Genomic DNA, 26,894 nt, shown 5'->3' on the forward strand with positions numbered 1-26,894 from the left:
TTACCCATTGCTTTGTGGACTTTGAAGCCTTGAGTTTGGCATTATGACTAGAGTTGTACCAATACCGATACCAGTATCGGAAATGCCTCTGATACTGCCTAAAATGCGTTATCAGGTATCGGCGAGTACAGCCTATGACCAATCTGATACCACGTAATTCCTCACGTCATTACACATACGCACGATTCAGGCAAACGAAATGGAAAAGGAGCAGAGTTTAAAAAGCATTCTACTGTAGCCTTTAAAATGTCTTTTTTATCAAATTGTGTGGCTGCACTTCAACCTGTGTCTTGATCTGTGTCAACACTGGATAATAATAATAAAAAAAGGTTTATGGCATTCATTTTACTATTATGTATTTATTTAATAATATTTTACATAGAGTTTTAGGAGTGGAGACATACAACAATTCATATCCCATCGGATCGGTACTCGGTATCGGCAGATACCTGAGGTTCAGGGATCAGAATCGGTATCGGGAAGGAAAAAGTGGTATCGGTACATCTCTAATTATGACTATCGCCATCTTGGGTTTTTTTGGAGCCGGAAGTGACCATAATTTAGGCAAGATGCTGGAGCTGGGGAGGAGCAAGGGGTTGATCTGACTGAGAAGCTTAGCACACTATCTGCAGATAGCGTGTCACTCAAAGCAGCCCGCCCTAAATTAATAACTTCAAGCTTTAATAAAATGTAAACAGGTGAATTATATGAAAATTCACAACCCATACAAATGTCATGAAGGGGGAAATTAGCTAAACAGACCAAAACCGTTTTTTGCACAAGGCTGTAAACATGTTTATTTCTGCTGTAACACTGGGCATTGTAACATGGGGGTCTATGGGAATTGACTAGCTTCTGCAGCCAGCCTCATTTTTCAGCATCAGAGGGTGCCACTTTGATTAAATAGACAAAGTCACGTGCAATTGTCTTATATCATCAATAAAACTAAACTTACGTTTAAATAAAAGAAACAGTGAACATTTTAAGGGTACCAAATCATGGATATGAGATTCAGGAATACAAAACATGATCAGTTAATTGAGATTGAAAACATATTTTTGACCTTAGAAGCAACTGTTGTTTTCAAGGTCCAGAGAAGACTTTCAGTCTCTTAAACTTGTAGCCTTCTTCACGCAGTCTTCTGTCACCATCACCTGTAATGCTCACCAGAGACACTCCATCTGCCCTCCAGATCATACTCCATCCACATGTGCTTTTCCATGCAGAATTCACTGAATGTGTATAAATAATTTAAGCACATTGCAAACAATATATGAGGCCACATCCCCCCAACAGTGTCGGGCTGTTGACACTGGTACATCTAGTCATCACTGTAAGGACTCACTGCTTCATGCTCAAGGCAGCATCATGTTAATTTACATGCAGCACAGAGGAAGTGATAGCGTCGCGCACACAGTGCAGTTAGAGAATTGTTTTCTTCATGCTGTCTCATGAGACACTTGTGAATGTCTGTTTAACCAGGAGAAGTGCTGGTTTCGACCATCTGCAGCTGCATGAGGGTTTAATTTTGCTCAAGGACATTTTGTTGTGCGCACACATTGGCTGCCACCTTTCACAAAGTCTCCCTTGACTCTGTGTTATGGGCTTGTGTGAACATTTGTATTGTGTGTGCATGCGTCAGAGGTGCTTCATTACAATGAACTTGATAAAGGTTTCTGTGATTGGTCGTTCTCTCTGAATCCAATTTGTGACTCTGTGGGTCCAATAGCAATCTCTCACTGCTGCACTGTCGCTCTTGTCTTTATTTTACAGCTGCTCTTGTCTGTAAATGGACATAATGACTTCAACATGACTGAATGACTCAAGTTGCACTACTGTCAATCTAAATCATTTCAATTACGCACAGAGGTCAGCGAATAAAAACATGCCCTACGCCATCTCATGTTTATTAAAATGCATCACAGCGCTGCACACCGAGTGCATGCATCACGTAAAAAGGTTTTCTGAGAGGTACTGATGACCCGCCATCAGCCTCTCTGTGTGGGCTGAAAAATGTGTGTTTGTCTGTATCGCGCTGATAAGCAAGCTCCGACATGGGTGCAGATCTGATGACAAGTCTGGGGGGGACACAATCAGTTGTGATTTTTTTTTAATTGCACGCATGCAAATCATGCCCACAGAGCGCTTGAGATGGCCAGCATATTTCACGATTTCATAGAGGCTCATCACCATCACCAAGTCATTCAAAAAGCACTACAAAGAGAATCATATGCTTACCTTTACTGTTTATTTCTCTTAAACAGCCAGTAGTACATGGAACCAGCCATCACCTTCCTTTTCACTGCTTCGCTGTTAGTTAATGCTACTTCTAGTTTCAGGGTCTCAGGCATGTTATGTCCACTCACGTTCTCATCTCTCGCCTCTCACGGATTCCCATTTCTCCTCATCATCTTCCCTTTCTCCCAGTATATAGGACTACTGTATACATTTGTTCAATTTCAATCATTTAAGCTATTTAGAATTGGGGGGGGCAATTTGTGTTTTTCAGAATTTGGGGGGGACATGTCCCCCCCGTCCCCCCGGGATCTGCACCCATGATATGTATGTGCATATGTTTGTGTGTGCATTATTCAACAGCGATTCCCAGCAAGGGAACACTTCTAGAGGCCCTTAGGTTAAACATGTCGACTCTTTTGCTCCCCACAACACCACAACATATCTCTGCACATAGGCTGCTAAGCCAAGCCTTGCCACTACAGTTCACTCAATTCATACTTCATCACATCTGTCATATAACACAAACATCTTATGTCACACTTCAAAATTCCAGCACAACTGCAAGCACTACCACCAACACAACAGACCATACCTGCACTGGAGGCACGAATGCTCCAGCATAATAATGCCATAATACGTTGCATTAATATTAAACACTGACTTACCCTCAGAAGTGTCTACGCCTGGTTTCCTTGGCAGCATAATTCCTGATTAATGAAGTCCAGTACCCAAAGAATGTCACTTTCAATGGACATTAGTGGCTCAGTCTCTCCTGGTGGTGTCTCCTGGCGCTCCGACAGCTTCTCTGGTTTGACAAGTCCCCGGGCCTACTCCTGTCGGCAAGTACAAACACTGTCATCTGTGAAATCTCTTCATTTACCATGGTCAGTGCTGTATGGATCGTCTGGTCTGGTGCTGACAGCAGCTGCGGTGCATTAACATTACCCTCAGTGTCATCTCTGGCAGTCTCTCCACTTTGCAAGTGTGGGGTCAGAGGCTGCCTGTTTGGTGTCTTCAGCAGCCGTGACCTTGCTGTAAATGTATTCGTCAGTTGTTTTGTTCTAGTTTTGTACTTTGGTGATTGTACATCATTGTTAGCTGTTTTCCAAAGGGCCCTAGTTAAGCTAACGTTAACTTCTGTAGCTTAGCTTCATTAACTTATCTGTAATCGCAGAGATAACAAAGGTTGGCAAACGTTATGCTGAATGATTGAGTGTAAATACTGTAGCACCAAACTAACAGAGAGACACTCTTGGTAAAGATGGTAAAAAGGCCATTATCTTTTTCTCTTATTCTGAGCCAAAAACCTGAACTTCAGTTAACTTGTTGTCTTTGATGGCGACGGCAACTAGATGCGGTTCACAAGCGTACACTGTGACCTGTACATTTTTTCTTGTAATTTAAGCTTTTCATCGACCTTCTCAACAATAAAATGATGAATATTTCTCCAATACGTAGTTTAGGCCCTTTTGGTTACTTCTCAATGACATCTGATCATTATGTCCCCAAAAATCATCAATTGCCTCCTGCAAAATGCCGTGTACTGTGACACCACCAGGTCACTAAATGTTGATAGTTTGGGGGGCGTGGCTTAGCCATAGGTCAATTCCCAATGGCTGGCCTGGGTAGTAGAAGGCTGCAAATAAACCTGATAAAACCAAACTAAACGGGGACAGTGCAACTGTATGAAAAAATGTATTACCTAACTGTAAACTTACACATACAGAGCCCTGGTGTACGCTGGTTAGCGGTTATAAGGCACACCACTGGACCTACAAAAACGCCAAAGGAATCTAATTTAGGGAGCTTTGCTACTTTTTCCAGTTCATTTCTCTTGTCCTTTCTTACTGCCACTTTACTGTTTAAAAGACGTGACTGCTCACTGGGGTTGTAGATGTGCTCAGCTTGTCAGTCTTGACAGATTTTGTGCCTAAACTAGCTACCGAATTGTATCGTCATGTCACATGATCAAATAGAAACTTGACATTAGGTGACGTCAACACCCGTTACCCAACAATCATCATTGCATACCTGTATATGACAAAAATATCAATAAAAAAAAAATATTGAATACTTTTCTCAATAGTTTATTCATAGTTTTTATAGTTTACGTAGAATAAGCCTATCATTTGTTATAGATTGCAACTGACTATTTTAATCAGAAAAGAAAAGAAAATCATAACAGAGATGGGTATATATTTTTGGGGACAATTGCCTGTAACACATGGCACCATTTTTAATTTAATATGAGCTCTTTTTTCAAATACAAGTGCGATTCCGAGGTGGCAATCTGAATCATTCACAAGGGCCCCACACACACCCACAGGTTTGTAGTCTGTAAGCAGAAGGAAGATTATTTCTCTAGGGTGATGTGTTATTTGTGAAGAGTTTAGGTCAGTGCAACATTACAAGAAGGAAATATAATAGACACAGAAGACATCATGTTTCATCAGCATCACATCAGGGCTAAAGATGAGAAAATGACTAAGGATCGTACCTCAGTGACCCGTGAAGGCAGTTCTCTGTCTCTGCCCTGTGTGGTACAGCAGAACAGGGCACTCATGGTGCATCAGTAGCATGGACAAATTGTATAGATTTTCAGAACACAGCTCTGAGGAGAAGGGTGAAAACTCTTAATCTAAGTGTAGCGGCAGGTCCATCTGTGGACAAATAACAGGACTTAAATTTGATTCTTGTGGCAGTTGGGTTGTGTTAAAGCTGCTGATTTATGGATGCCTGCATTTTACCTCTCATTCAGGTTTTTCTGATTTCTCTCTGAGATATACATTTGTCCAAACTCCAACTCCATCTTTTACTCTGGCTCTTTATCTTTTCCTTACTTTCTCAAAGCCAGCCTGTGAGACTTAGAATAAATTTATTCCCATTCAAGGGTGACACCAGCAGAGATGGAAAAACTTTAACTATTCAAAGAGGGAGTCAGCTCGTCTGTGGCACTTCTGTACAGACCCACACACCAAAATTTAGTGTTTTCATCAGGAATAAATTAGACATGTTATTCAGCCTGTGCACCCTGACATGCTCCTCTTTGCTAATCTGATTTTAAAGCTATCTTTGGTTCAATAATGACTCAACAGCATAAGCTTGAGACAGACTCAGTAGAAATGAGACATTACTGAAACATCAAATAAAGGCTTAAAAAACTAATCAGCTCATGCAGGCATGTAAGAAAGCCTTTTTATCGTTCTCATTACTCACACGCTGTGTGTTTTGAATGCGCTGTGGTAAAACATCGGCTGCATCATGACTGTGGTGTAATCTTTCAGGTGTGTCACTGCAGCCACATGAAGGTTAAAGCTTTGAAGTCAAACTGGAGTTGCTGGGAAACCAGTATATATTTTTGGTGTTGTGGTGTGTAGGCTAATAATGATTACCAAAAAGAACAAATTTCAGTTTAATTGACCTTTCTGCTCGCCCATATGAGGCTTTGACTCCGCACATTAGTCACTTCACGTCGTGATTCGAATCACAGAGCAGCATCCATTCACAAGACTCCATGTTACATCTCCCACACACATGAGCGCTCCCATTCTGAAACTGAACACCAAACACTAGTCAGTGGAAGGAGGAGGAGGATGTCTATAATTGCTGGAGCCCATAATGGGCTGGGCCTGCAGGAGCCGTTTCAGACAATCATGGGCTTTTCAATCTGTCTCAGATTGTGTGATTAAAGAGCGATCTACCGCAGGCAACATCATCCAAAAATCTCATTTTTGGAGCCGTCACAGTGATTTCACCATCTGCTTGCTGTACACACGACGTCCCTCCTTAACGCAGGTAGACAGGCGTTGGATTGGCCTCCCACCTGATCCTCGGCGGTCCTGCTTATAGGGAGGCCATGTGTGTTTATAGTATATGTACATCTATGAGACAGAGAGAGATGAGGCAAACATAGAAAGGATGGGATGTCTTGCCAGGTAATACAAGAAACCAGCGTTCGCCTCAGTCGGAGTCACTCAACATGAGAAATGCCATATGACACAAATACAATGCCCACACACGCGCAACTAATCACTTTAAGACATTGCAAGATGCTGGGAGCCAGTGCCGAGGCAGGCGCATGGCCTTCAAGCATTCGTCTCAGCGTCAGAATCCAGCCTCAGCAAATAGACTGGATCAACGTGGCGGCTCTAAGGCTGTCATGTTCTGGTATATTTTTTAAAAAAAATCTCCACCACACATGTTCCATTATGCTAAAATGAGATTAAGAGGGAAGAGTGAAAAGGGAAAGTGAGGAGGCGATCTCAGAATACAGATTATCAACTTAAAAAGAAGTCAGAGCTAATTGGGACAACTTATTGTGAGAGGGGTTTATAAGACTCAGCAGATATGGAGATTAACAGTCAACAGTCAAATTATCTCAGAAAGTTTTTTTTTTTTTTTTTTTTTTAACACATCAGGACAACAAGAGATTAAGTTCTTTGAGCTGTATTTTCATCCTGTGCCACTAATCATGTTCTGACCCTTTGGAGAGGTCTCGATGCTCAGGTTGGGAACCACTGTCAAAGACACTTAAACATAAAATGAAACATCAGGTAACACTCCTATTGGACCTTTCAAATGATAAAATACTGGAATAGTTTACTTCTTAAAGGGACAGTTCACCCTAAAATCAAAAATACATATATTGTCTCTTATCTGTAGTGCTATTTATCCATCTAGATTGTTTTGGTGTGAGTTGCTGTGTGTTGGAGATATCGGCCGTAGAGATGTCTGCCTTCTCTTGGATATAATGGAACTAGATGGCACTCGGCTTGTGGTGCTCAAAGGGTAAAAAAAAAAACATTTGAAAAACTCAACAGCAATGTCTCTTTCCAGAAATCATGACCTGGTTACTCAAGATAATCCACAGACCTTGTTGCAGGCAGTTTCATGTAGGAACTATTTTCTTTCAACCAAACTACACCTACCAACCATATCACTGCGCAGACAAAAGCATGCATCTAGCACCACCGTGCTAGCTAACATTACAGCTCTGCTGAGGAGGATGCCCATACATTTATAATCATAACTAGATACCGAACTCCAAGATGGCGCCCATTCAGTCCTATGGAACTGCTCTCCTGGCACATATGCTAAAAAGTTTCTGGCTTCCAGGTTTACTTCTGCAGGATGGCCAAGTTTTTCCTGCTCATGGACTTTCCATTGTTCCATTAAAGATTTTCTTTTTGGCTTTTTGCCTCTATTAGAAAGGACAGTCTAAGTGTGAGGGGGGATAGAGGGAGGGATGGCATGCAGCAAGGGCCTGTAGGCTGGAATCAAACCTGCAGCCACTACGGCAAAGTCCTTGCCTTTGTGTATCGGATGCCCGCTCTACCCACTAAGCCACCCAGCACCCCAATGTCACAAATTTTTAAATCCGTTTTCTTGGCTCGAGAAACATTTTATAATCTCCTCCATGGATAAAAAATTCATAATAGAAAGAAATGTAATCAACTTTTTTTGTAGTCCAAAGTGTCCTGTCAACAGCTTTAGAGGTGTCTCTTTCACAAAGGTGGTCTATGGGAAAAGCTTTTTGGGTGGCAGGGCTTCTTGCCACTGCAACACTGTGAGAAATTGAAAGCAAGGACACTCATGCTATCATAAGCAAGAGCCTCTCATCCATGAGTAGATGCACACTTCCTTCTGCACTGTAAAATGGTTGGTGGGTATAGTTCAGTAGGAAGAAAGTGCTCACAACAAGGTCTGTGGATTATCTTGAATAACCGGGTCATGATTTCTGGAAAGAGACCTTGCTGTTGAGCAAATGTATATTATTTGGTGCTTTGAGCACCACAAGCTGAGTGCCTTATGGTTTCATTATATTCAAGAGAAGGCAGACATCTCTACTGCCGATATATCCAACACTCAGCAACACACACCAAAACAATCTGGATTGATAAACAGCCCTGCAGATAAGAGGACAAATATGTGTTTTTGATTTGGGGATAAACAGTTCCTTTACAATCTAAATGTCCTTCAGATTAAAAAGTGAGAAAAAGAAAAATCACTTGGCTTACAAGGCAGAAAGGTTGTGAATCTGTGCCCTTCACAATTCATGAAAACCTGCTGCTACTGTAGTTACTGTAGGGTTAGTGGGTCGTCAGAGTCAAAACAGTAAACATATGTTCAGTAAATGCTGTCATCATGTGAAAGCACACAGGTCAGTGCTGATGTGATTAAGTAGATCCATATGACTGATGCTCAATAACATTCATTATCTACTTATTGTGTCAGTCATCTCTTACTGCAGCTCCGTTTGGAGCACCAGTAAAAACAGGGAATGACCTCGGAGTGTGTCCTATTTTAAGTGGAGGAGGTACGGATATCTGGGCAATTCCCATTCCTTCCCAGGAGATTCAGTTGTTCCACTGGACGAAAAAAAGCAGCTAAATTGCTTTGGTTATTTTGGGCTACCAATTGTTCTTGAAGAAATCCAATAACCTTTACAGTGAGTGGGATTACCTCCTAAGGAGAATTAGCTGGAATCAACTGTATTTTCTGGAGGGTAATCCTTTAAAACCATATTACTGTACATGTAGTTTAACATCTATGATGTCCATTTCATCAGGACTGTGTTTTTATTATTTTACCCATATTCATTTTAAGCAGGTTCTCAAAGGATTGCTTCATATGTTATGTATTAAGAAAGTACACACTATTGCCTGAACTCCTTGGTGCAGGAGAACAGCGGTAATACCTGTATTATTTTCTTTGATTTCGCTCTTTCGTAATCAAACTCTAAAATCCCTGATTCACTCAAGACTTAGTTCAATTTCATCTTTTATTTATTTCATTTATTTATTTTTAAGGAATACTTTGCAGTGTTTGGTATTTCTACAACCGATCCCACGTGAATTTTAGTAAAACACTGCCATCTGCTGGTAAAAAGGCCCAACTGCAGTGGAAACAACACTGCATTACATTTTGCCAAAACTCTAGTTCCCCTGAAAAGATTAGACTGTGACATAAGAGAAATTAGTGAACATAACATTGGTGTCAGTATAACACTGTCCACTGTCTTTACATGTCTTCTCGTCTGTGATTTGTAAAATAAAACAGGTAGTAAAACACATTTCTCATAATCTTATTCTCAGGTTTCACTACAGCTGTAGCAGATGGTGAAACAAATGGGAAGCTGAATGACCCGGATGGTAAAATGTTGAGATAAAAAAGGTAATAATGCTCTCTAACCTCTCTGTCTTCAGTTATTTCAAGATACTACTTGATGAATAAAATTTCACCTCATACTTTCTTACTATTTCAAATCAGACAATTACATCCATTAGTGTTAATCCTTTCAGAGACCTTTGAGTCGGTCATGACGTGTAATATTTCTAAAATGGCAGCTTTCAGTTTAGAATTATTAGTTCCTTATAAATATAGGTATTTGCAGACATCCAAATTCATCATAATCTGGTATTCTTTAATTGTCTGATGCATTAAAGTCATATTTTTCACACTAATTTTCTCCTTCCACACTATTCATGTTCTATTTCAGCAAGTGAGAGAAATGCCCCTGGCTTATACAATATAAACCAATTCTCTAGTTTGCCCAGAGAGCAGGAATTTAACATTTTGTTCAGCAGTTTTTCTGTAAGAGGCTGTATGCAGTTTTTCCAATTACATGCAAGATAGGTTATAGAACAGTGGCTGAGGTGCTGCAGGGTCTCAAAGTAATGATGTACATTACCGACACTGTCAAAAACCTGTCATGGGATTATTATATGCTGTACATATTGATTGCATGACAACTTCCCAACTATAATGCAAGCATATCTAAACTGTCTGCAACCACAATGTGAAAACTAGGCCCAGGTCGCATGCGAATTGCAGCTGCTTATACTGTAGTGTCCCCATTCTTAGATCTGATTTATATCCAACATTACAGCTAGTATCATATTAGTACAATAATTCACTTTATTTCCAATTAAGTGCAATTTCCAGTCTTGAGGAATGAAAAAGTCAATACACTTTCTATAAACATGTATTTATCTTTATTGGCTAGAGACAACCAGCTCAGACAAGGACTCCATATTGTTTCAGAACGTCTGTGTATTTTGCAATTTTGCCCTCGACGTTCTTCTCTGCCTGCTTGGTAAGCTTGACCAGTGTCTTTTTCTTGCCGTAGCGGAGCTTAGCCTTCTCTTTTCTCTTCTCCTCCAGGGTGGCTGTGATTGCCTGGTACTTCCAGCCGACCTCGTGTGCCAGACGCCCGAGGAGGGCGAACTGAGCGGGAAAGAAAAGTCCAAGTCAGTACGTTTCACAGTGTATCAGACATCATTCTTAAAAATTGAGAAAAGTGGGCACCCCTGTAGCTTTAAACAAAGTGCAAGTTTCCATGTTTTAAGCTTCAATTTGAGGTACAACTCTTCAACTCAACTCAGTAATCAGATCCGAAAAGTTTGACTCATCAAGAGATGATCAGCTTCGGGATAAATTTCTCATCACCGTCAAGTTAGAACTGTTGTTGCAGGTAAACTGAAGCACTTCAATTTGATTTTGTCCATGTTTGTAAATTTCAAAGCCAACTAAGTTCTACAATGTAAGTCAGAAATGTGACACTGAAATCTAATTTCGTCAGCTCTTAATCAAATTTGAGGCTCACCTTGCGAGTGGGCTTCAGACGCACAATCTTGAGAGCAGCTGGAACAACCATGCGCTTCCTCTGTGGAACAAAAGCCAAAATCAGACAAAGACGACCACAGTAAATCTGAACACTGATAGAAAAGCATGTCTCAGACAGATTTTTTTTTTCAGAGTCACTACTCAAACAAGGTAGGTAAGGGATTAATGACATCACAGACAGCAGAGGTAAAGCCACATGTTTGGGCCACGTTAACTGAGATTCATCACCTTGTCATAGGGCGGGGGGATACCGTCGAACACCTTCAGCCTCTCCAGAGCAGCCTGTCCTCTCTTGGTTTTGTGGGGCAGCATGCCTGGATAGCAGAGAATACTAGTAAGTAAAAATGGCTCTTCTTGTTATTTGTTGAACTGTGTATTGTTTTGTACAGTCAATGTAATGTCCATATCACTTGTCAGTATGAGTTGATTTGACCTATTTGAGCTAAACCATTATACGGTTTCATTAACAATTGAAGCTGTATCCAAAGATATTTTTGTCCAAGCACAAATAAATATACATCCCTACTCAACTCAGCAATCAGATCCGAAAAGTTGGGCTCATCAAGAGATGATCAGCTTCGGGATAAAGTGCTCATCATGGTCAAGTAAGGAACAACTTGTGCCTGGTCAAATTAAGGTTAAGGTCACGCTTCACAAGATTCAACTCACAGGACTCAGAATTATATTTCAGTCTAACAGTGGATCTTCAAAGGGTTCTTATGAATCATAGTTTAAAGCTCCAGTTGGTAACTTCTATGAAAATAAATATAATATTTGCTAAAACTTTCACTGTATTCTGAAAGTACATGTGACAGATAATCTGAAAAAGCATCATGTCCTTCCTCCTCTTCTGACTACCTCTACTGGCATTAGGTAGAATCGACTGCAGCGCACCAAAAAACTTTCAGTCCTGGAATCTCTAGTGCAACAATAATCATATCAATCAAATGTTTAATATGGCGGACGAGTCACAAGCTCGTTTTACTGCTTAACAGTACGCTAAATGTGTATGAAAACATTCAAGGCAAGAAATGGGAAATACAGTCACAAAATCTTGCTTCATACTTGATCAGCACTGCCAAGGTTTGACCCAAGAGCAGTGAGACAGTTTTATTAGAGACTCCTCTGCTCTGACTGTTTTCGTTTCAATGCGGCAGTGCCCAGTCTACCAACTTAAGTGATAATAAACTCCTCAATTACATATCAATTTCTTACAGTAAATGCTGTGATATTCTTGCTACATCCTCAGTGCAAGTATCTTTCATCAGCACTGAACTAATTTCATATTCTGGTGAGGAAGTTTCTGTGTACTGAGTAGTGTTGCGTTCTCACCTCTAACAGTCCTCCAGAAGATCCTGCTTGGAGCTCTAAAGTGGTACGGTCCACGAGAGGGGTTGGTGTTCATCCTCTTACGTAGGAAAGCCAGGTACTTCACTATAGAGGGGTATACAATACAGACATCATTCGGACTGTGTTTCAAACAGTTCAAGGTACTAAGCAGTTGCATTACTTTAGTATGTAACGCTGATGTCTCAGATGGTAGTGCATGTAAGTGATCTCATGGTCATTGAAACTCGAATAATATGGGTAAAACATCATAGACAACAAGCATATCAAAGAAGTTCAACTGAGCAGAGATGTATCCTACTTACGCTTGTTACGGTAGAAGTTGCCGGAGATGTTGATGCCTTCGCATCTCACCACCACTACTTTGTGTCCTGAAAAGAAACAGGCAAGAGTTTAAAATTTGGACATTTAAGAAAAAAAAAATGTAGTTAACAATCCGTCTTGTCTCAGATGGTAGTGCATGTGAGTTTTCTCATGGTCGTTAAACTCAAGCAAATGAGGTAAAGGTCATCATCATTGACAGGCTGAAGCAATACAGCAGCTTCTCATTCAAAGGGCTGCTCAAATTTTGAATGTAGTGTTTGTGTGCTTCTACATATGGCTTTAGCACAAACAGTTCTCACATTTTACACAAAAATGTATTTCAGAAACACTTACCTAGCAGAACCTGTTTAGCCACAAGGGCAGCAAGGCGGCCGAGTAGATGGCCCCTGCCATCAAGCAGCAGAACCTGCAGGATTCAAAAAGACAGAGACAAGGTATTTAAAGTTACACCTAAAAATCAGACCAGCGTTGGCTCTCATCAACTAGCATGGTAATGTAAAGCAGATGGATGCTTCACTTTAACGTTAATACCGGCCTGATGCTGTTTACATTTTATATTATAGTTAGTATAGTAGAAGCTGCAAGTATTGAACATGTAAAACAATCATCGCTAATTAAAAACGTTTAAGAACTCTGAGAACCATTTTCGCCTCATTGAGCCTTGTAATAACCTGCCACATGTAACTTGCCGACTGCCTTTAGCTTAGCATTAACGTCAAAGCATGACATCTTAACTAACGTTGTAATTTAGCCTCAGCTAACATGGATGACCATAAATGTTGACACCCTAGTGTAATAATCTATTAAGTTACTAAATTTCCGCGTACGTTACCCAAACTTGCACATAATCATGACACTGGTTTAAGCTAGCAAGCTAACGGCGTTGACTCGTCAGGGAAGCTGCCATGATGAAGGCATGTCCACTCAGCTACCGCTCACTGCCTCAAACATGTTTTAAAAACAAGTCTTAACAGTAACACCTGACAAAACAACGACAACACCAAGGAGTCCCATACATATCGCCTTCATGTTAACTATAAAATACCGGAATTAACTTCCACTAAACAGCAAAAAAAGACATTATAATTCCGCAGCGGTTGCCCACCTTATTGAACCGGTCCGCCATGATGAGCGAAAAGAAAGACGCACGGGGCTGCTCGTGGTAAAAGGCAGGGGCAGGCGGAAGTGACGTTTTTATATTTCTTTCTCGTGGGAAGTGTGTTCAAATGTTCCAGCGACGCTGTTGCATGGAGGGAGAAATTTAGTTCATTGTTGCTAAAACTACAACAGATTTTTTAATTATTATTTCTAATAAATTAATACTTTTTTTAAATACTTTTTTTACTTTCCTCCTCTGAAAGTTGTGTTGTCAGATTTAAATCTAAATCTTTAATTAAAGCTCAGTCTTCTGCTTGCTATTATTGGAGAATATTAATACATATGTTCACCTAACTGCAACATCTTGCTGTTTTATGCTTTCAAGGGACAGCACTCTACTGATAAGGGGTGCAACTTTGTATTATGTTTGTTTTTTGCATCTCGACCCTCCTTGAAGCTACAAATATTTTTCCTGGAGCCTTCCTGGGTGACCTGTGGAAAATGCATGACCCTCCCTCCACAATAAATAGGCCCTAACCCTTTGATGGCCGACATATAAAAACTGAAAGCAAATTCCTAGGATTGAAATGAATAAGTTTTTCATTATTTACATGCATGCAAGAGCACAGAATTTTTTTTATTATTTTTCTTTAACAGGGTCAGTGCAAACTTTTTATTTTTGGCAAATTGTAAAGGAGATGTAGAATGAAGTGATTCTGATTAAAGCGACACTTACCTTTATGGAAATTTTATGCTTTTCTTTGTTTAGGTTAAAATGCAATAAATAAGCTGATGGCACACTAAAATGTGAGTGAATTCCACCAGAGATAAAAACTCATAACTGTACCATTTTCATATGGTTCTAAGAAAACTCTGACCGATCATTGCATTCAGCCCGAGCCGAAGAGTTGCAGGAGGAGGGGGATGGGACTTTGGAGAGAGGTGGGAGTTGTGGATGTTCAAATTTTTTCTAAATGCTGTGTGAAATGCAAGAAAGGTAAGAGTTGCTTTAAATAACATGATTTTAAGCTTAGATTTGGTTGTGTTTCCTGCTATTGGCTGAGCATGATGTGTTCAAGAAGCATCAGAAATTCTAAAAGCCAGAGATAATTTCTGTTTTTACAGTTTCTGACTATGAGAAATGCTGTGATATGGGCTTTTTCAAATGGGGCTGAGGTGGTATTTAAAATAATTAATAATTTATAATAATAATAAAATAAATAATAATCTAAAATAAAAACTAAATTCCCTACCAAGTGCTTTAAAAAAACATTTAACATGCCTCCAATTATGCACCACCATTCCTTCTCATAAGTAACGAACAGTCCCTAATCACCTAGTCATTTTTAAGCAATTTTAACTCTTATGTTGAATTGAGGGAAAGCTATGTTGGTGTGTACAATGTCACTCTGTGCTCATGTATTTAGAGGTAACGCCCACTAGAGTTGTCTGATTTGTTTTAGTTTGGAAATCCACTTGTTTGGGGATATGCACCACGAAAACACATCAACTGAACTGATGAGGGCCTTAAAGAGCAACTTGACACACAATCACAAAATATATTTAAACCCAGTGCTGTGTCAAAATTTGGTGCATATTCCTCATATTTCTAATGTCAATGCTTTCTTTTTTTTTTTTTTACAATAATTCGAATCACATTGATGATGGAAGTGCTTTCTCAGGTAATATTTTTACTTTTTCATATCAAAGATGCTTGCTTTCTCTGACAAACAGTCCAAAAATATAAAGGTATGAAATGTGCCTTAACATGAAACTGTAAAAAGCAGCAAATCCTCACATGTGAGAAGCTGACATTTGAGAATGTTTGGTAGGTTTCCATAATAAATTACTAAAAAGACTAAAAGATAGAGCTACTGGTGCCATTTACAAAACAAATTTATTTAAACATCACACAGGAAGAAAAATAGGTGGTGTTACGTGAAGCAGCGTTAAAGATATCTAGGTTTCTCCACTTTGGCCGTTTGCCTGCACATAGAGCACAGTGACTGACTACAAAAAAGGGGAGAGGGTTGAAAAAAGTTGTACAACTTGTGTCACAGCATGCCATGGAAACAATCATCATTTTCAAAGCTTTAAGTTTTAATAACCTTTGTGCATTTACAGAACAATCACGCACACATTCAAGACTGGCCTGCTGACACAGTGCATGCAGCAATCTGAGTGATTAGTGAAGCTGTCGGGCTGGGATGGTGAGAAAACTGGAACTTTTTTATTTATTGGAAAGTTTGGCTCAGTCGTCGTGCTTCAGCTTCCTGATCTTTCCCTTGTGGCGGTCGATCTCGCGCTGCAGACGCTCAATCTCCTTTTTGTGATGTTCGATTTCCTCTTGGTGATGCTGCCTCAGTGCAGCCAGCTGCTCCTGCTCCTTACGCCTTGTGTGCAGATGGACAGATAAGGTGGTGGGTGAACAAACAGAAAGAAATTAGGACTGTATGGCAGCATCATTGTGAAAGACATAGTACAGCTAACTGTCCACATGTGGTTGCTGTAAAGGGAAAAAATGCACACCTGAAGTACAGCTCCTCCTCAGCAGCCTGCCTCTTCCCCAGTGCACCACCTGCCTCTCTGATGGACCCTCCACCGCCACCACCTTTTCCTGCACCTTTACCCAGCTCGCCCAGCTAAGGTAGGGTATGGAGATAAATGATTAGTGCAAACATTCAAAGACAAATACAAGCATTGTTATTGCTTTGTGTGCAGACATTCCTTTAAGAGACAGTGGCTTCAAATTACAGTTTCAAAGTTAATTCCTCCCTTGGGTTTCACTATCAAGTCTTATCTGTGTGGTGTTAAGCACCCTGTGAAATTCACCCTATTCTGAAGGTCAGGTGTTTCAGGAAGGAGTGCAACAGAACTCCTTGTTTGCAGTGTTACAATCGTGTTTTGGGGAAAAGACCAGAAACTGTTTGTGCAACAAATTATTTAGAGGCTTGATATGATTTAAGTGAAACATAAAGTGCTGCATTGCTGTTAATATGTCCCTAAAATGGATTTGGTGCAAAGTTCCTCTGACCTGTAATCATGTGGCCAACAACCGTTGACCTACTAATTGTCAGACAAGCTTTCAGTTAGCCAAAATTATTAAGCTAATTAATTTACACACAGCGGTGTAACAATCACAAAAACAGTGTGTTAATGGAGTAACGTGTTTCCAGGACGCATTTTACCTGGTCGGATGACATTCGCAGCTGTGAGGTGACAAAAGTCCTGATGCTAGGCCTCAGCAATCTCGCCATAGTTGATTCTCACATGTGAAAACAACACTGACAGCAATACGTGCCCTTGTCCTCAAAATACGCCACTGGACGGCGCCATTATTGGCCAGACAGGGGGTGAATAATGTCGCCACGTCACGTTAGTTTAATGAGGAACACATAGAAATAACAACTCATTTATTAATATACAGTACGATAGCTATTGTGTTTTTAATACACGACACAAGTGATTAAATATAGCGTGTAGGAAAAAAAAATACCGTCTGCCATTTTAGAAATGGTTTGGTCTCGAATGTGGCCAGCGTGATATCACCGCACGTTCACTACGTGACTGCTGATATTATGATGACATCTGATATGTTTGATTTTTTGATTTATTACCGACGAGATTTTGTATATTTAAGTTTTCTTAAAAGAATTCAAGGTAAATGTTAAATCTATTTAATCGTGTTAAAAAAAATAAGTCTATAACACTCAATTCGTTCATTTTAATTTAAATAATTTGCTCCTTGTTCCTTATTTTATACCTAATATTTATAATTGTGATTTTTGTTTAGTCATTTTATTAGCTTTTATTGTATATTACAGAATTGTTCGATTTCATTATCTATGGATATATTGCTGCTTGTTTTTTCAAGGTGTCCTTGAGTTGTGAATGGTGCCTATAAATAAAATGCGTTATTATAATTATTATTATTATTAAACTTATCTTTGTCTACTATACCCCCTTGCTGCTGCTCCTTTTTTCTACATTATTTAAATAGCTATCATGGACTATTTACTTTTATTTTTTTATTTTGTTTGTCCTTTACATATATATTTTTTAAATTTATAATTTTATTTTTTTATTCATTTTTAAAATAACATATAAACATATAAAGTTAAAATAATAATTTAAATCATTTGTCAGTATAGTATGTTGAAAAAAGTCATAGTATAGTATGTCGATAAAGGTGCTAAAAATGTCATAGTATACATTCATTTTAAATAATTAAATTTTCAAATAAAGTTAAAAAGTAATTTAAAAAAAAGTTAGAGAAACCTTTCCAGATTAAAAAAAATTCTTTAGCTTAAATTGCAAAAAATTAAACATGAAAAAGCTACAATGGATTAATTGAAAATTTAAATGTATAGTTGTAAGATAGTCCTCAGGAAACTCTTACAACATGTATACACAAAAATGAGTTATCAAATACAAAAAGAAAGAACTAAGACTAACCATGACATATTACTGAAAGCTGTTAAGATCTAAGTAATGATTTTCGGGGAGTTTTTCCTTATCCGCTGCGAGGGTCCAAAGGACAGAGGGATGTCGTATGCTGTAAAGCCCTGTGAGGCAAATTGTGATTTGTGATTTTGGGCTTTATAAATAAAATTGATTGATTGATTGATGGAATAAAAGATGCAACTATACTTTGTCAAACACAATCTTACTTTTTACTCGTCATTTTTTATCTTTATTTAACTAAACAAAACCATGAAACATATGGAATGCTTTGAAGGATTTTATTCAATGCAGCAAAAAGAAAGTACACAGTCCCCTCGCTGAACAAACCAAACACTGGCTTATGTGGTGAAAGAGACCTTGTAGACCCCCTTCCCCAAGTCCCCCTATAAATACTCTGCTTGCCAGGCAACTCTGGGCTCACTCCGTCCCAAAACCAAGAGAAGAAACTAAGAAACACAGCATCAACTTAAAATTTCAAACCACATTCAACATTTTTTTTCACAATTCACATCATACGCCATTACTCTACTCATTAAAGTTACATATGTACAGGTATGGTTGGAACCTCGTCGACAAGCAAGTGCTTTAGAAAAAAATAAAACAAGACCCCCCCCAGTACGTGTAAAAAAAAAAAAAAAATCGAACCTAATTTTAAATGAAATTTTCTGCACTGGTTTGTTCATAATGTGTCCATTATGGGAACAAAACCAGAGATAATTAGAGGCACTCACACTTTGTCACTGCGATAAAGCATCTACATAGCTCCTCTTGCAAAAAACTGAGAATTTGAGCTGATGACTAGATTGTTTTCACTCTTGAGCTGGCCTGGAGATCATTTCTAAAGAAGCAAAAGTTGCACTTGAGAGACAAATCTAATTCTGGCCTGTGTATCTGCAAAAAGCACTGTAAAGCCGGTAATCAGGTTTCAAAATCACACGGTTTTAATACTTTTGTTCTTTATAGTCAAAAAGGAAAATAATCCGATTGTACAGAAATAAAATAAGTTCAAAACTATACCTCGAGGTCAATCTGTAAATGTGATCTGTGCTCTGACAACAGCTTTTGCTAAACACACATTGCCCAGATGTATTGCTCTCTACAAGTGCATATTAGGTGTCTCTAGAGAAACAGCGGAGACTTCAGTTCAGGCTTTTTTAGGCTGGCTTGTGCTGATATGTTTTGGTTCTGTTTAAAACAAAGTTTCAAAGGGAAAAAATAGAAAGTATGTCAAGGAGAGGAATGACTAAAAGAAAATAAAACAAGATGAAAGGGGGGCGGACAGGTAGAAAAAGGCCAGGGTGCATCACAGGGCCAGGAGCGGTTTGCGGAGGCCCTTCGGAGGAGGCAGCGGTCGCGCCTCCCCCCTCCAGCCCCGTCAGTCCTGCTTGATGCTGCCCAGTGCTCTGAGGCGCTCCAGGAGGGGAGGGTGGGAATAGTGCCACATGGAGAACAACCAGTCAGCCACGGGGAAGCCCAGGTTGTCCTTGTTGAGCTTGATGAGGGCGGAGTAGAGCTCAGAGGCTTTGCCCATGCCGCGTGCAAAAGCATCTGCTTGGAACTCAAACCTGCGACTCAGGACCGTCAGACAGAAGGACAGCAGCTGCGAAGACAAAATATATATCAGTTGGAATTGTGGGAACGCCTGGAGCAAAATAACAAACAATAAATAACAACCGATCACATACTCACCTCATTGTACGGGGAGAAGATGAACTGGAAGATAATCATCAAGCCTATTAATGTGGGCTGGCTGTCATTGAAGCCAAAAGCTACAAACAGCTCCTTGCGTCCAATCAGAACAGCAAACAGGGAGAAGCACAGGAAGGAGTTCATCTGCAGAGAGAACAGATGTTATTTGCATATCAACTTGCATCTGAACATTTGCATCTGACTATGTGTGATCAGGCCAACTTTGTTCTGGTGTTTTGAACATTGAGTGAAGACTCGAGGAGAGACTGTATCACCTGACTGATGACGATATTCTTGACAGTGTGGCCAAGCTTCCAGTGGCCAAGCTCATGACCCAGGACTGCAAGGATCTCTGGGTTGTTACATCCTTGTTTCTTGTTCTGTAAGAGAGAACAACATCGTTGAATTTCACAAAGAGACAATACAAAAACAATCGTATAACAGCCAGGTCACAGGGATCACCACAACAGCCAGAACATTAACCGTTGTGTGTGCTGTTGACTCTCAAGCCTTCCCTGCTCACTCACTACAAGTTTGATAGAAATATTGCTCGATGATCAATAATGTCCTCCTGGGCTAGAGCTTCTGGCCCTTGAGGTGAACAGATTATATGAGTGCTAATTCTATTTATGAATTTATCACTATTGCATTTCCAGGTTCTGACATGTGAAAGTTCCTCTCCTAGCATTGATTAAACCCCTAAAAATCATCTCTGTATTTCAAAGTTTTTTTCCCATAAAAAAATCTCTCCATGCCAAAAATGGCTTAAATGTAACTCTACATGTTTGCCTCATTTAGCATGCATGAATCGATGAATAGCCCGAGTCTCTTGCCTGCAGTTTGAGAATACCTGCTGACCTTCCACTCTGCTCATTGCTTTCTACAACTTTAGAAAGTTGTAAGAAACGTTAAGCTTGGCTAAGTTATTGTTAACTTTGTTTGCAATACTAATATGCAGCTACACATGGCTACTCCTCTGATACCCTTCACTTCCTCTCATAGCGTTATGCTGACGATATAGAAAGCCCCTCCCTGCTAGCTGACAGGATTGGTTTCTTATGTTTGTGTGAGGTTTAAAAACCCTAGAAGTCAGAATCCATGTTTTTGAGTCTGTCAGTGGTACGCTGCAGATCCAAGGCAGAAATGCTCAGCCATGGCACTGACTGCTTATTTCGCTCATGTCTTGTAGCAAATGAAAAACACCATATGGACAAGTTAACAAAGTTTAAAAACTTGATTTTCATTGGAAGGGATCTTTAAATTACTTTAAATTCAAGGAATTATGATGAGGCTAAAATGTGTGAAATCTGGTGAAAAATGTGGTCAATACTATTGGAGGTTACAGAGGGCACTTTCACTTAAAATACAGTCAAGTCAGTGATGATTTTTGGATGGAGAAGTCCAAAGACATGATGCATGTTGATTCATTTGAGCGCTGTTTTGCAAAGTCAACTACTGTCAAGGAAAACCTGCGATGCATTTAAGTCAAAGAGCCACACAAACCTTTTCAAGGCCAGTAAGGGGTCGAACATAATGCTGTGTTTGTTGCGCCCTCAAATCCATTGATTTCGATGTAGACGCACAGCATGCACGCTCAAACACCAGAGCAAAGTGCACAATCCCAAGCGCCTATTTTTCAAAGTGCAGCGGCTGCACTCGGAGATAAAGTGAGTTAAACTTTTGGAACGCAGCAGTGCACACCATGTCATGTGACAGGGAATAACCAATCACAGCTGACAGATACCTCTCCCTCCTTCCATAAATATCAGTCTGTGATAAATATGGAGAAATCGTTGATCATTTTAGTGCAGAGCTATCAGAGCTTTACATCTGTCACACGGACAATATTTTAGGCCTACACACTTAAAAAGATCAGCTCCGCACTCAGGATTTCATGTAAGAAGGCTATGATGCGGTGCTTGTTATGTTTGCCTGGCAACTTCAGACCCAGTGTTTCTCTGCGCTCTTGAAAGTTGGCACAGAAAAAGCACACTGCGTCCAAACTCCTATTTTCCAGGTGGTTAGAGACATGGCATGTGTACAGCCCCTACGGAGCCCTGGGTAGTAATGAGTGCAATCAAGACTTTTCTGAATAAAGTTTATGGCTTTGTGACCTTTGGCTTGGCTTTTGATTCACCGGCTGTGTCATCGCTCTCTGGCTGCTCGGGCTGCGGCTCTCCAGACTTGTTCAGGGGAGAGTAGTCCTCCAGCAGAGTGTCGAACAGCACGATGCGTTTGTTCTTGAAGAACCCATAGAAGTAGGCGTTGCTGTGTGACGAACGCTTGGAGCCTGTAAGTATGGAGAACATTCAAGACAGTTTAAGAGCAGTGAATCTACAACCAACATGTAGAAATATTCAACATATCTCTAAAACTTAGATACATAATATGACAATGACAAGATGCCAAACAAGAACATGAAACTGATGATTTAGCAGGCATATGGCTCCAGTTGTGAGCACTCTGGATTAAGTAGTATAAGCTTACCTTCAACAACATAAACCTTGGTGAGGGGGAAGCTTATACTCTTAGCCATGGCCTCAATGTCCGACTTCAGCTCTCCTTCAGGCAACGGGGTGAACTTGTCAAACAGGGGAGCAATGTAGTCAGCATAGATCGTTACCAGTACCTGAAAACACAGGAGGAGAGGAGATGAATTATGATGAATAAACAACCAGTCGAAGTGTAACTACAGAGAATAGACTGTATATAAAGATGGACAACCCTCTTCCACTTCCTTCCACAGTATAGTAGCGAGTTCCCGCCCATACACCGGTCCAACCAATTGCGAGCAGAACCACTGATCGGCACATGAGCACAGTGATGGACACACACAGCTGTCAATCATGAAGTAAACCTCCTTCTTATAGCATCAAATAACTAGTTATAGCCAAACTTATTAGAATAAGGAACACTTGGATATACAGCGGTGTTATAAGAACTACCTAAAATGACAAAAACTGTCATAGGGAAAATTTACTTGACGTGTACTTATTTTTTAGCTCAGCCTGTGGCTCATTTGCTAACATGGAGGGAGTGGGGTTTAAAACCTATACTGCAGCCATCCACCAGGGGGCGATCAAGATGTTCTGGCTTCACTTTTGAGAAGCTGTCATGTCATCCATCTTTATATACAGTCCTACAGAGTGACTACGTGCTGCTTTTGAGTTACCTCCTATTTACCAGACTAACTACACATCCCTTTATTATGCAAAGAGGCCTTTTCTCTACTTTTCTTCTTCTTCTTCTTCTTCACTTATTAACAGCTGACAGGGTGAATGCAGCACTGACCAGAGAAACAGCCAGGGTGAAGAGCCAGGCGTAGATGAAAAAGTAGTCTCCACCAATCTTGATGATGTACAGGAGCAGCGAGGTGACAGGCAGGAGGATACACTGGGTCACGATAAATTTCTTCACGGCATCCTTAAGGAAGAACCCCAACGTCTGAGAGGAAGACAGGACATTAATAAGACAATGGTGGATGACAGAAAAAAAATGTGTGGAAGTGGCTTGGGTCTTAAACTGGTGCTCTTTTAAATATCAAATAATCACACTAGACTTCGGATGTGGCCGTAGAAAGTTTGTAGTTCAGTTTACAGATAAAGCTGCTGTGGTCTGCTTGAATTCATATCAGCTGCAACAGATTCTAATGGTGACAAATATTCACAGTGAAAAATGATAACGCCCCATAGTATAATTTAATCTTTGTCCATCTGCATGCTTTTTATGTTCGTAATAGTTGCAAAATACAGCTAAATACAGAACTTCCACTGCAGCTTCTGAGCTTATAAGAGGGTGATAGTTTGAAAAGTCATTGTAACAGTCATGAAATCAAGCTGATCATAGCTGCTGCTCTTCCTGAGGAAGGAAACTACTAACATTTAAAACGGCTACATTTCAGGTCTGCAGAGTTTGAGTGCTGTTCAGTCAGTGTACCTGCTGGTTAAATCCATGCTTCTCCTCAATGACAAATGTGTTGTACACACTCCAGGGAAGTCCAGTGAAGGCGCTGAACAGCGTCGCAAGCATCAGAAACGCAAGCGACTGGGTGATCTCGTACTCTGAATCAAATCCGAAGCGAGCTGTCACAGAACCAGCGACGCCCCACAGGAATGGGATTCCACCCAGGAGCAGGATCAACTGAAAAGTTGTGAACATAACACAAACATCCTCAGTAACTAGACTGATTGTAAACACACAAGTCTAGCAATCTATGGCTTTTCATTTACTAGTTGTCTTACCGTCCCTTCAGTCTCAGAATAGAGTCCAGACCAAAAGCTAAAGTTGCTTTTATCCAGCTGATAAAGACGAGACTTCTCAAATGTTTCAGAATCCATGATCTTCCCAAGTTCCTGTGGCACATGTGTTGTTGTTCTGTATATCCTCCTCTGTGGAGGGGAAGTTCATTATAATGTTAGCACATGCTACAAATTAATATCAGATTTTATTTTTAATCTTTTGTGTTTTTTTGTCCAGATGTATGCTCCAGAAAGCACACATTTAATCTATTTGTGTATACATTTCCAAGATCTAGCTCCCACTTACCAACACTAACAGGTAAGTTAGTAAGTTGGTAAGTTACTAACTTACCAACACATACAATTATGTTTTGAATTGCTTACTTTCTTTGATGGTTTGTTTGTTTTAGGGTTTACAGCAATCAGCTACAACATTAAAACCACCAACAAGTGAATAATGCTGATCATGTTGTTACAATGCAGTGTTTTGCTGAGAAACCTTGGGTCTTGGCATTCATGTGGATGCCACTTGACACGCACCATCCACCCTAGATTGAGTATACCCCCTCATGGCAGGTACTCCCCTTCAGCAGGAAAATGCACCATGGCAAAAACTGCTCAGGAATGGCCCGAGGAACGTGACAAGGATCTTAAGGAGTCAACCTGGCCTTCAAAATTCCAAGGCACCGATCCCAGTGAGAATCAGTGTGGCATCAGGGGATGGGGTGGTATAGAGTAGTGCTGTTGCCATGAGGAGGTGTACTTTGTCTGCAGCTGTGTTTTGGTAGGTGGTGTGTGTCAGGTGGCATTCATATGAATACCAAGAGAACCAGAGGTTTCCAAGCAGAACATTGCATTGTAACAAGGAGATTAAATGACTTCTCCTGTCAGTGGTTTTAATGTTGTAGCTGATAAATGTATTTCCCTCTAAAATGACTTATCAACACAGTAGCAACTTTTAAAACACACTCAATTAAGCATAATACAAATATATAATAATGCCTTTTTCACTTTATCAAACTGTACTCGTTCTGCTTCTCTGTTTATGCTGTCAAATGAAACTACATTGTTAACACACTCATTTACATTCTTGATCAGCCTGAATCACGTTTTTGCCACAATATCCTGTTTTAAGGGGAAGTACAACAACTCAGCAAACTGCTCCATCAGATGCCATTTCACTGAGACTTTATATATGTGCTTAGATGTTACACTAATCACAAAGTATGGGGCTTTATGCTTGTTTTAATAGTTATTGTATTATAAGCATAGATGTCTGCCAGCATCTTTCAACTGACTCCCAACACAAATTTGATATAAAGTGAGGTGAAAAATAGCCAAACTTGTTTTTTTTTTAAGAACTTCGTGAAGATGAAGTGTTATTCGGGTTTCATAGTTCCACTAAGTGAAAGCATCGAACAGTAAATACATCAATAACAGCCTGAAAATGTACACATTTAGCTTGTATACACAGTGTGTACATTTGTACAGGTTCATGAGTACATGTAAATAATGTCACACCTGGAGGGTATAAAACTAATACATTGACTCTTCAGTTTGCAAGAAAATAAAACAAAAATTTACATTATTTCAGTCACCACACGTTACTAGCTTCGTTAATGACTCAAGTCGATTTTCCCTCATTAAACATATTTAGCAACAAAGCAGGAACTTTGACAAAAGCTGAACTTACCTGTCTGTAAGAAAGATATGCCTCCCATAGATATACCGTCCACGAAAACCCCAACACAGCATAAAATATCTGCTTCTCCACCGGGAGGTCAAATATACTTTCAACCATCTTTGCTCTGTTTTGGTCTATGTTGTCGGAGCAGTGCTCACTAGCTCGCAGGCTAGCGGTAATGTTAACGTTACCTAGCCTGACTGGTAGTTTTAGGCTAGCGGCTCCTTAGCTTCCACTCAACACACAAACAGACAACACTTTAAAGTTGAATAAAAGGAACAACGTCCCCACGTTAAATCTACGGATACCGACTAAAAAATGTCAACTCGAAAGGCTCTGAGTCCAGTTTCCATTCCTACGTCCAGGCTTTTACAGCTAATATCTTTCCATTCATGCGAGATGCGATTCCAACGGCTGGGTGTTGCAACAAATTCTGCCCCCGTCGAAACAACGGCTGCGGTAACTTCAGTTCCGCGGCTGATTTATTTCAGTTGGGAGGAACTTCTTGAAGTCAACGACTAATTTGTAAGTTAAACACGTCTTAATACACACTCCTACGAGCATATACCACAAATATGATTTAGTTTGAAGCATGGCATGGCTTTTACTCTCCGTTTGTCTTAATCCAAACGTTATCAGTCGCTAAATGGTCGAAAATTAAATGGAGTCTGGTTGAGTGAGTAAGAGCAGTGTTTAAGATCATGCCATGTCAGTGTACTTTAAAGTGGCAGTCCCTGTATTTCTCCAATGCTTCTTTAAAGTTTATCATTCCCAGAAAATAGTATTTGCAAAAGACAGATGCTGCTACTCAGGGAAAAATTCACCCTGTGAGGGGCGCTAGGGTCCTCACACCTCTGGAGAAGCTGTGCCACACCCAGTGTATGTACAATACCTGTGAAAAAATGTACAGTGAAGTGATGTGCAAAAGGTTACCTAGTGTACATCTCTAAAAGGAGAGCCACTTTAAACATATGTGATAGACACAGACATTAACATCTTTCACCTGGTGTTAAACAATGCAGATTAGAGCTGCACAGTGATTTACACTATTATCAAAATCGCAATGGGGCTAAGTGCAGTATCCAAATTGCAGGAGATGCACAAAATGCCATTATAAATTAAGTACTGAGGCTCCACAGGGATGCCCTGACCTACAAGTCATATTCCAGATGTCAGGGAATGTGTTC

The 26,894-nt window shown here is 40.0% G+C and overlaps 3 protein-coding genes and 5 non-coding genes across 8 annotated transcripts; all 8 read right to left on the minus strand.

Moving 5' to 3' along the window:
- Positions 1-10,209: 10,209 nt before the first annotated feature.
- Positions 10,210-14,187, minus strand: rpl13a (ribosomal protein L13a). Its single transcript, XM_049596935.1, has 8 exons — positions 14,171-14,187; positions 13,640-13,736; positions 12,868-12,940; positions 12,516-12,581; positions 12,196-12,297; positions 11,092-11,177; positions 10,844-10,903; positions 10,210-10,464 (listed from the first exon to the last, which is right to left on the minus strand). Exons 1-8 carry the CDS (start codon positions 14,185-14,187, stop codon positions 10,255-10,257), a joined length of 711 nt encoding a protein of 236 aa, XP_049452892.1. The 3' UTR covers positions 10,210-10,254.
- LOC125901492 (small nucleolar RNA SNORD50) lies at positions 10,616-10,691 on the minus strand. Its single transcript, XR_007450986.1, has one exon. It is a non-coding gene; the product is annotated as a small nucleolar RNA SNORD50 (small nucleolar RNA).
- Positions 10,967-11,045, minus strand: LOC125901490 (small nucleolar RNA SNORD34). The gene has a single exon (XR_007450984.1). It is a non-coding gene; the product is annotated as a small nucleolar RNA SNORD34 (small nucleolar RNA).
- Positions 11,392-11,467, minus strand: LOC125901491 (small nucleolar RNA SNORD50). The gene has a single exon (XR_007450985.1). It is a non-coding gene; the product is annotated as a small nucleolar RNA SNORD50 (small nucleolar RNA).
- Positions 12,390-12,469, minus strand: LOC125901488 (small nucleolar RNA Z195/SNORD33/SNORD32 family). The gene has a single exon (XR_007450982.1). It is a non-coding gene; the product is annotated as a small nucleolar RNA Z195/SNORD33/SNORD32 family (small nucleolar RNA).
- On the minus strand, positions 12,651-12,734 carry LOC125901487 (small nucleolar RNA Z195/SNORD33/SNORD32 family). Its single transcript, XR_007450981.1, has one exon. It is a non-coding gene; the product is annotated as a small nucleolar RNA Z195/SNORD33/SNORD32 family (small nucleolar RNA).
- Positions 14,188-15,510: 1,323 nt separating the features above from the next.
- On the minus strand, positions 15,511-16,974 carry atp5if1b (ATP synthase inhibitory factor subunit 1b). The gene is made up of 3 exons (XM_049595444.1): positions 16,821-16,974; positions 16,162-16,274; positions 15,511-16,025 (listed from the first exon to the last, which is right to left on the minus strand). Exons 1-3 carry the CDS (start codon positions 16,887-16,889, stop codon positions 15,884-15,886), a joined length of 324 nt encoding a protein of 107 aa, XP_049451401.1. The 5' UTR covers positions 16,890-16,974; the 3' UTR covers positions 15,511-15,883.
- Positions 16,975-18,360: 1,386 nt separating this feature from the next.
- On the minus strand, positions 18,361-26,163 carry zmpste24 (zinc metallopeptidase, STE24 homolog). The gene is made up of 9 exons (XM_049595421.1): positions 25,717-26,163; positions 24,027-24,173; positions 23,722-23,925; positions 23,077-23,229; positions 22,273-22,414; positions 21,900-22,075; positions 20,061-20,165; positions 19,786-19,929; positions 18,361-19,696 (listed from the first exon to the last, which is right to left on the minus strand). Exons 1-9 carry the CDS (start codon positions 25,822-25,824, stop codon positions 19,472-19,474), a joined length of 1,404 nt encoding a protein of 467 aa, XP_049451378.1. The 5' UTR covers positions 25,825-26,163; the 3' UTR covers positions 18,361-19,471.
- Between the last annotated feature and the right edge of the window lie 731 nt (positions 26,164-26,894).

Source organism: Epinephelus fuscoguttatus, linkage group LG14, assembly GCF_011397635.1.
Source record: "Epinephelus fuscoguttatus linkage group LG14, E.fuscoguttatus.final_Chr_v1".
NCBI lineage: Eukaryota > Metazoa > Chordata > Actinopteri > Perciformes > Serranidae > Epinephelus > Epinephelus fuscoguttatus.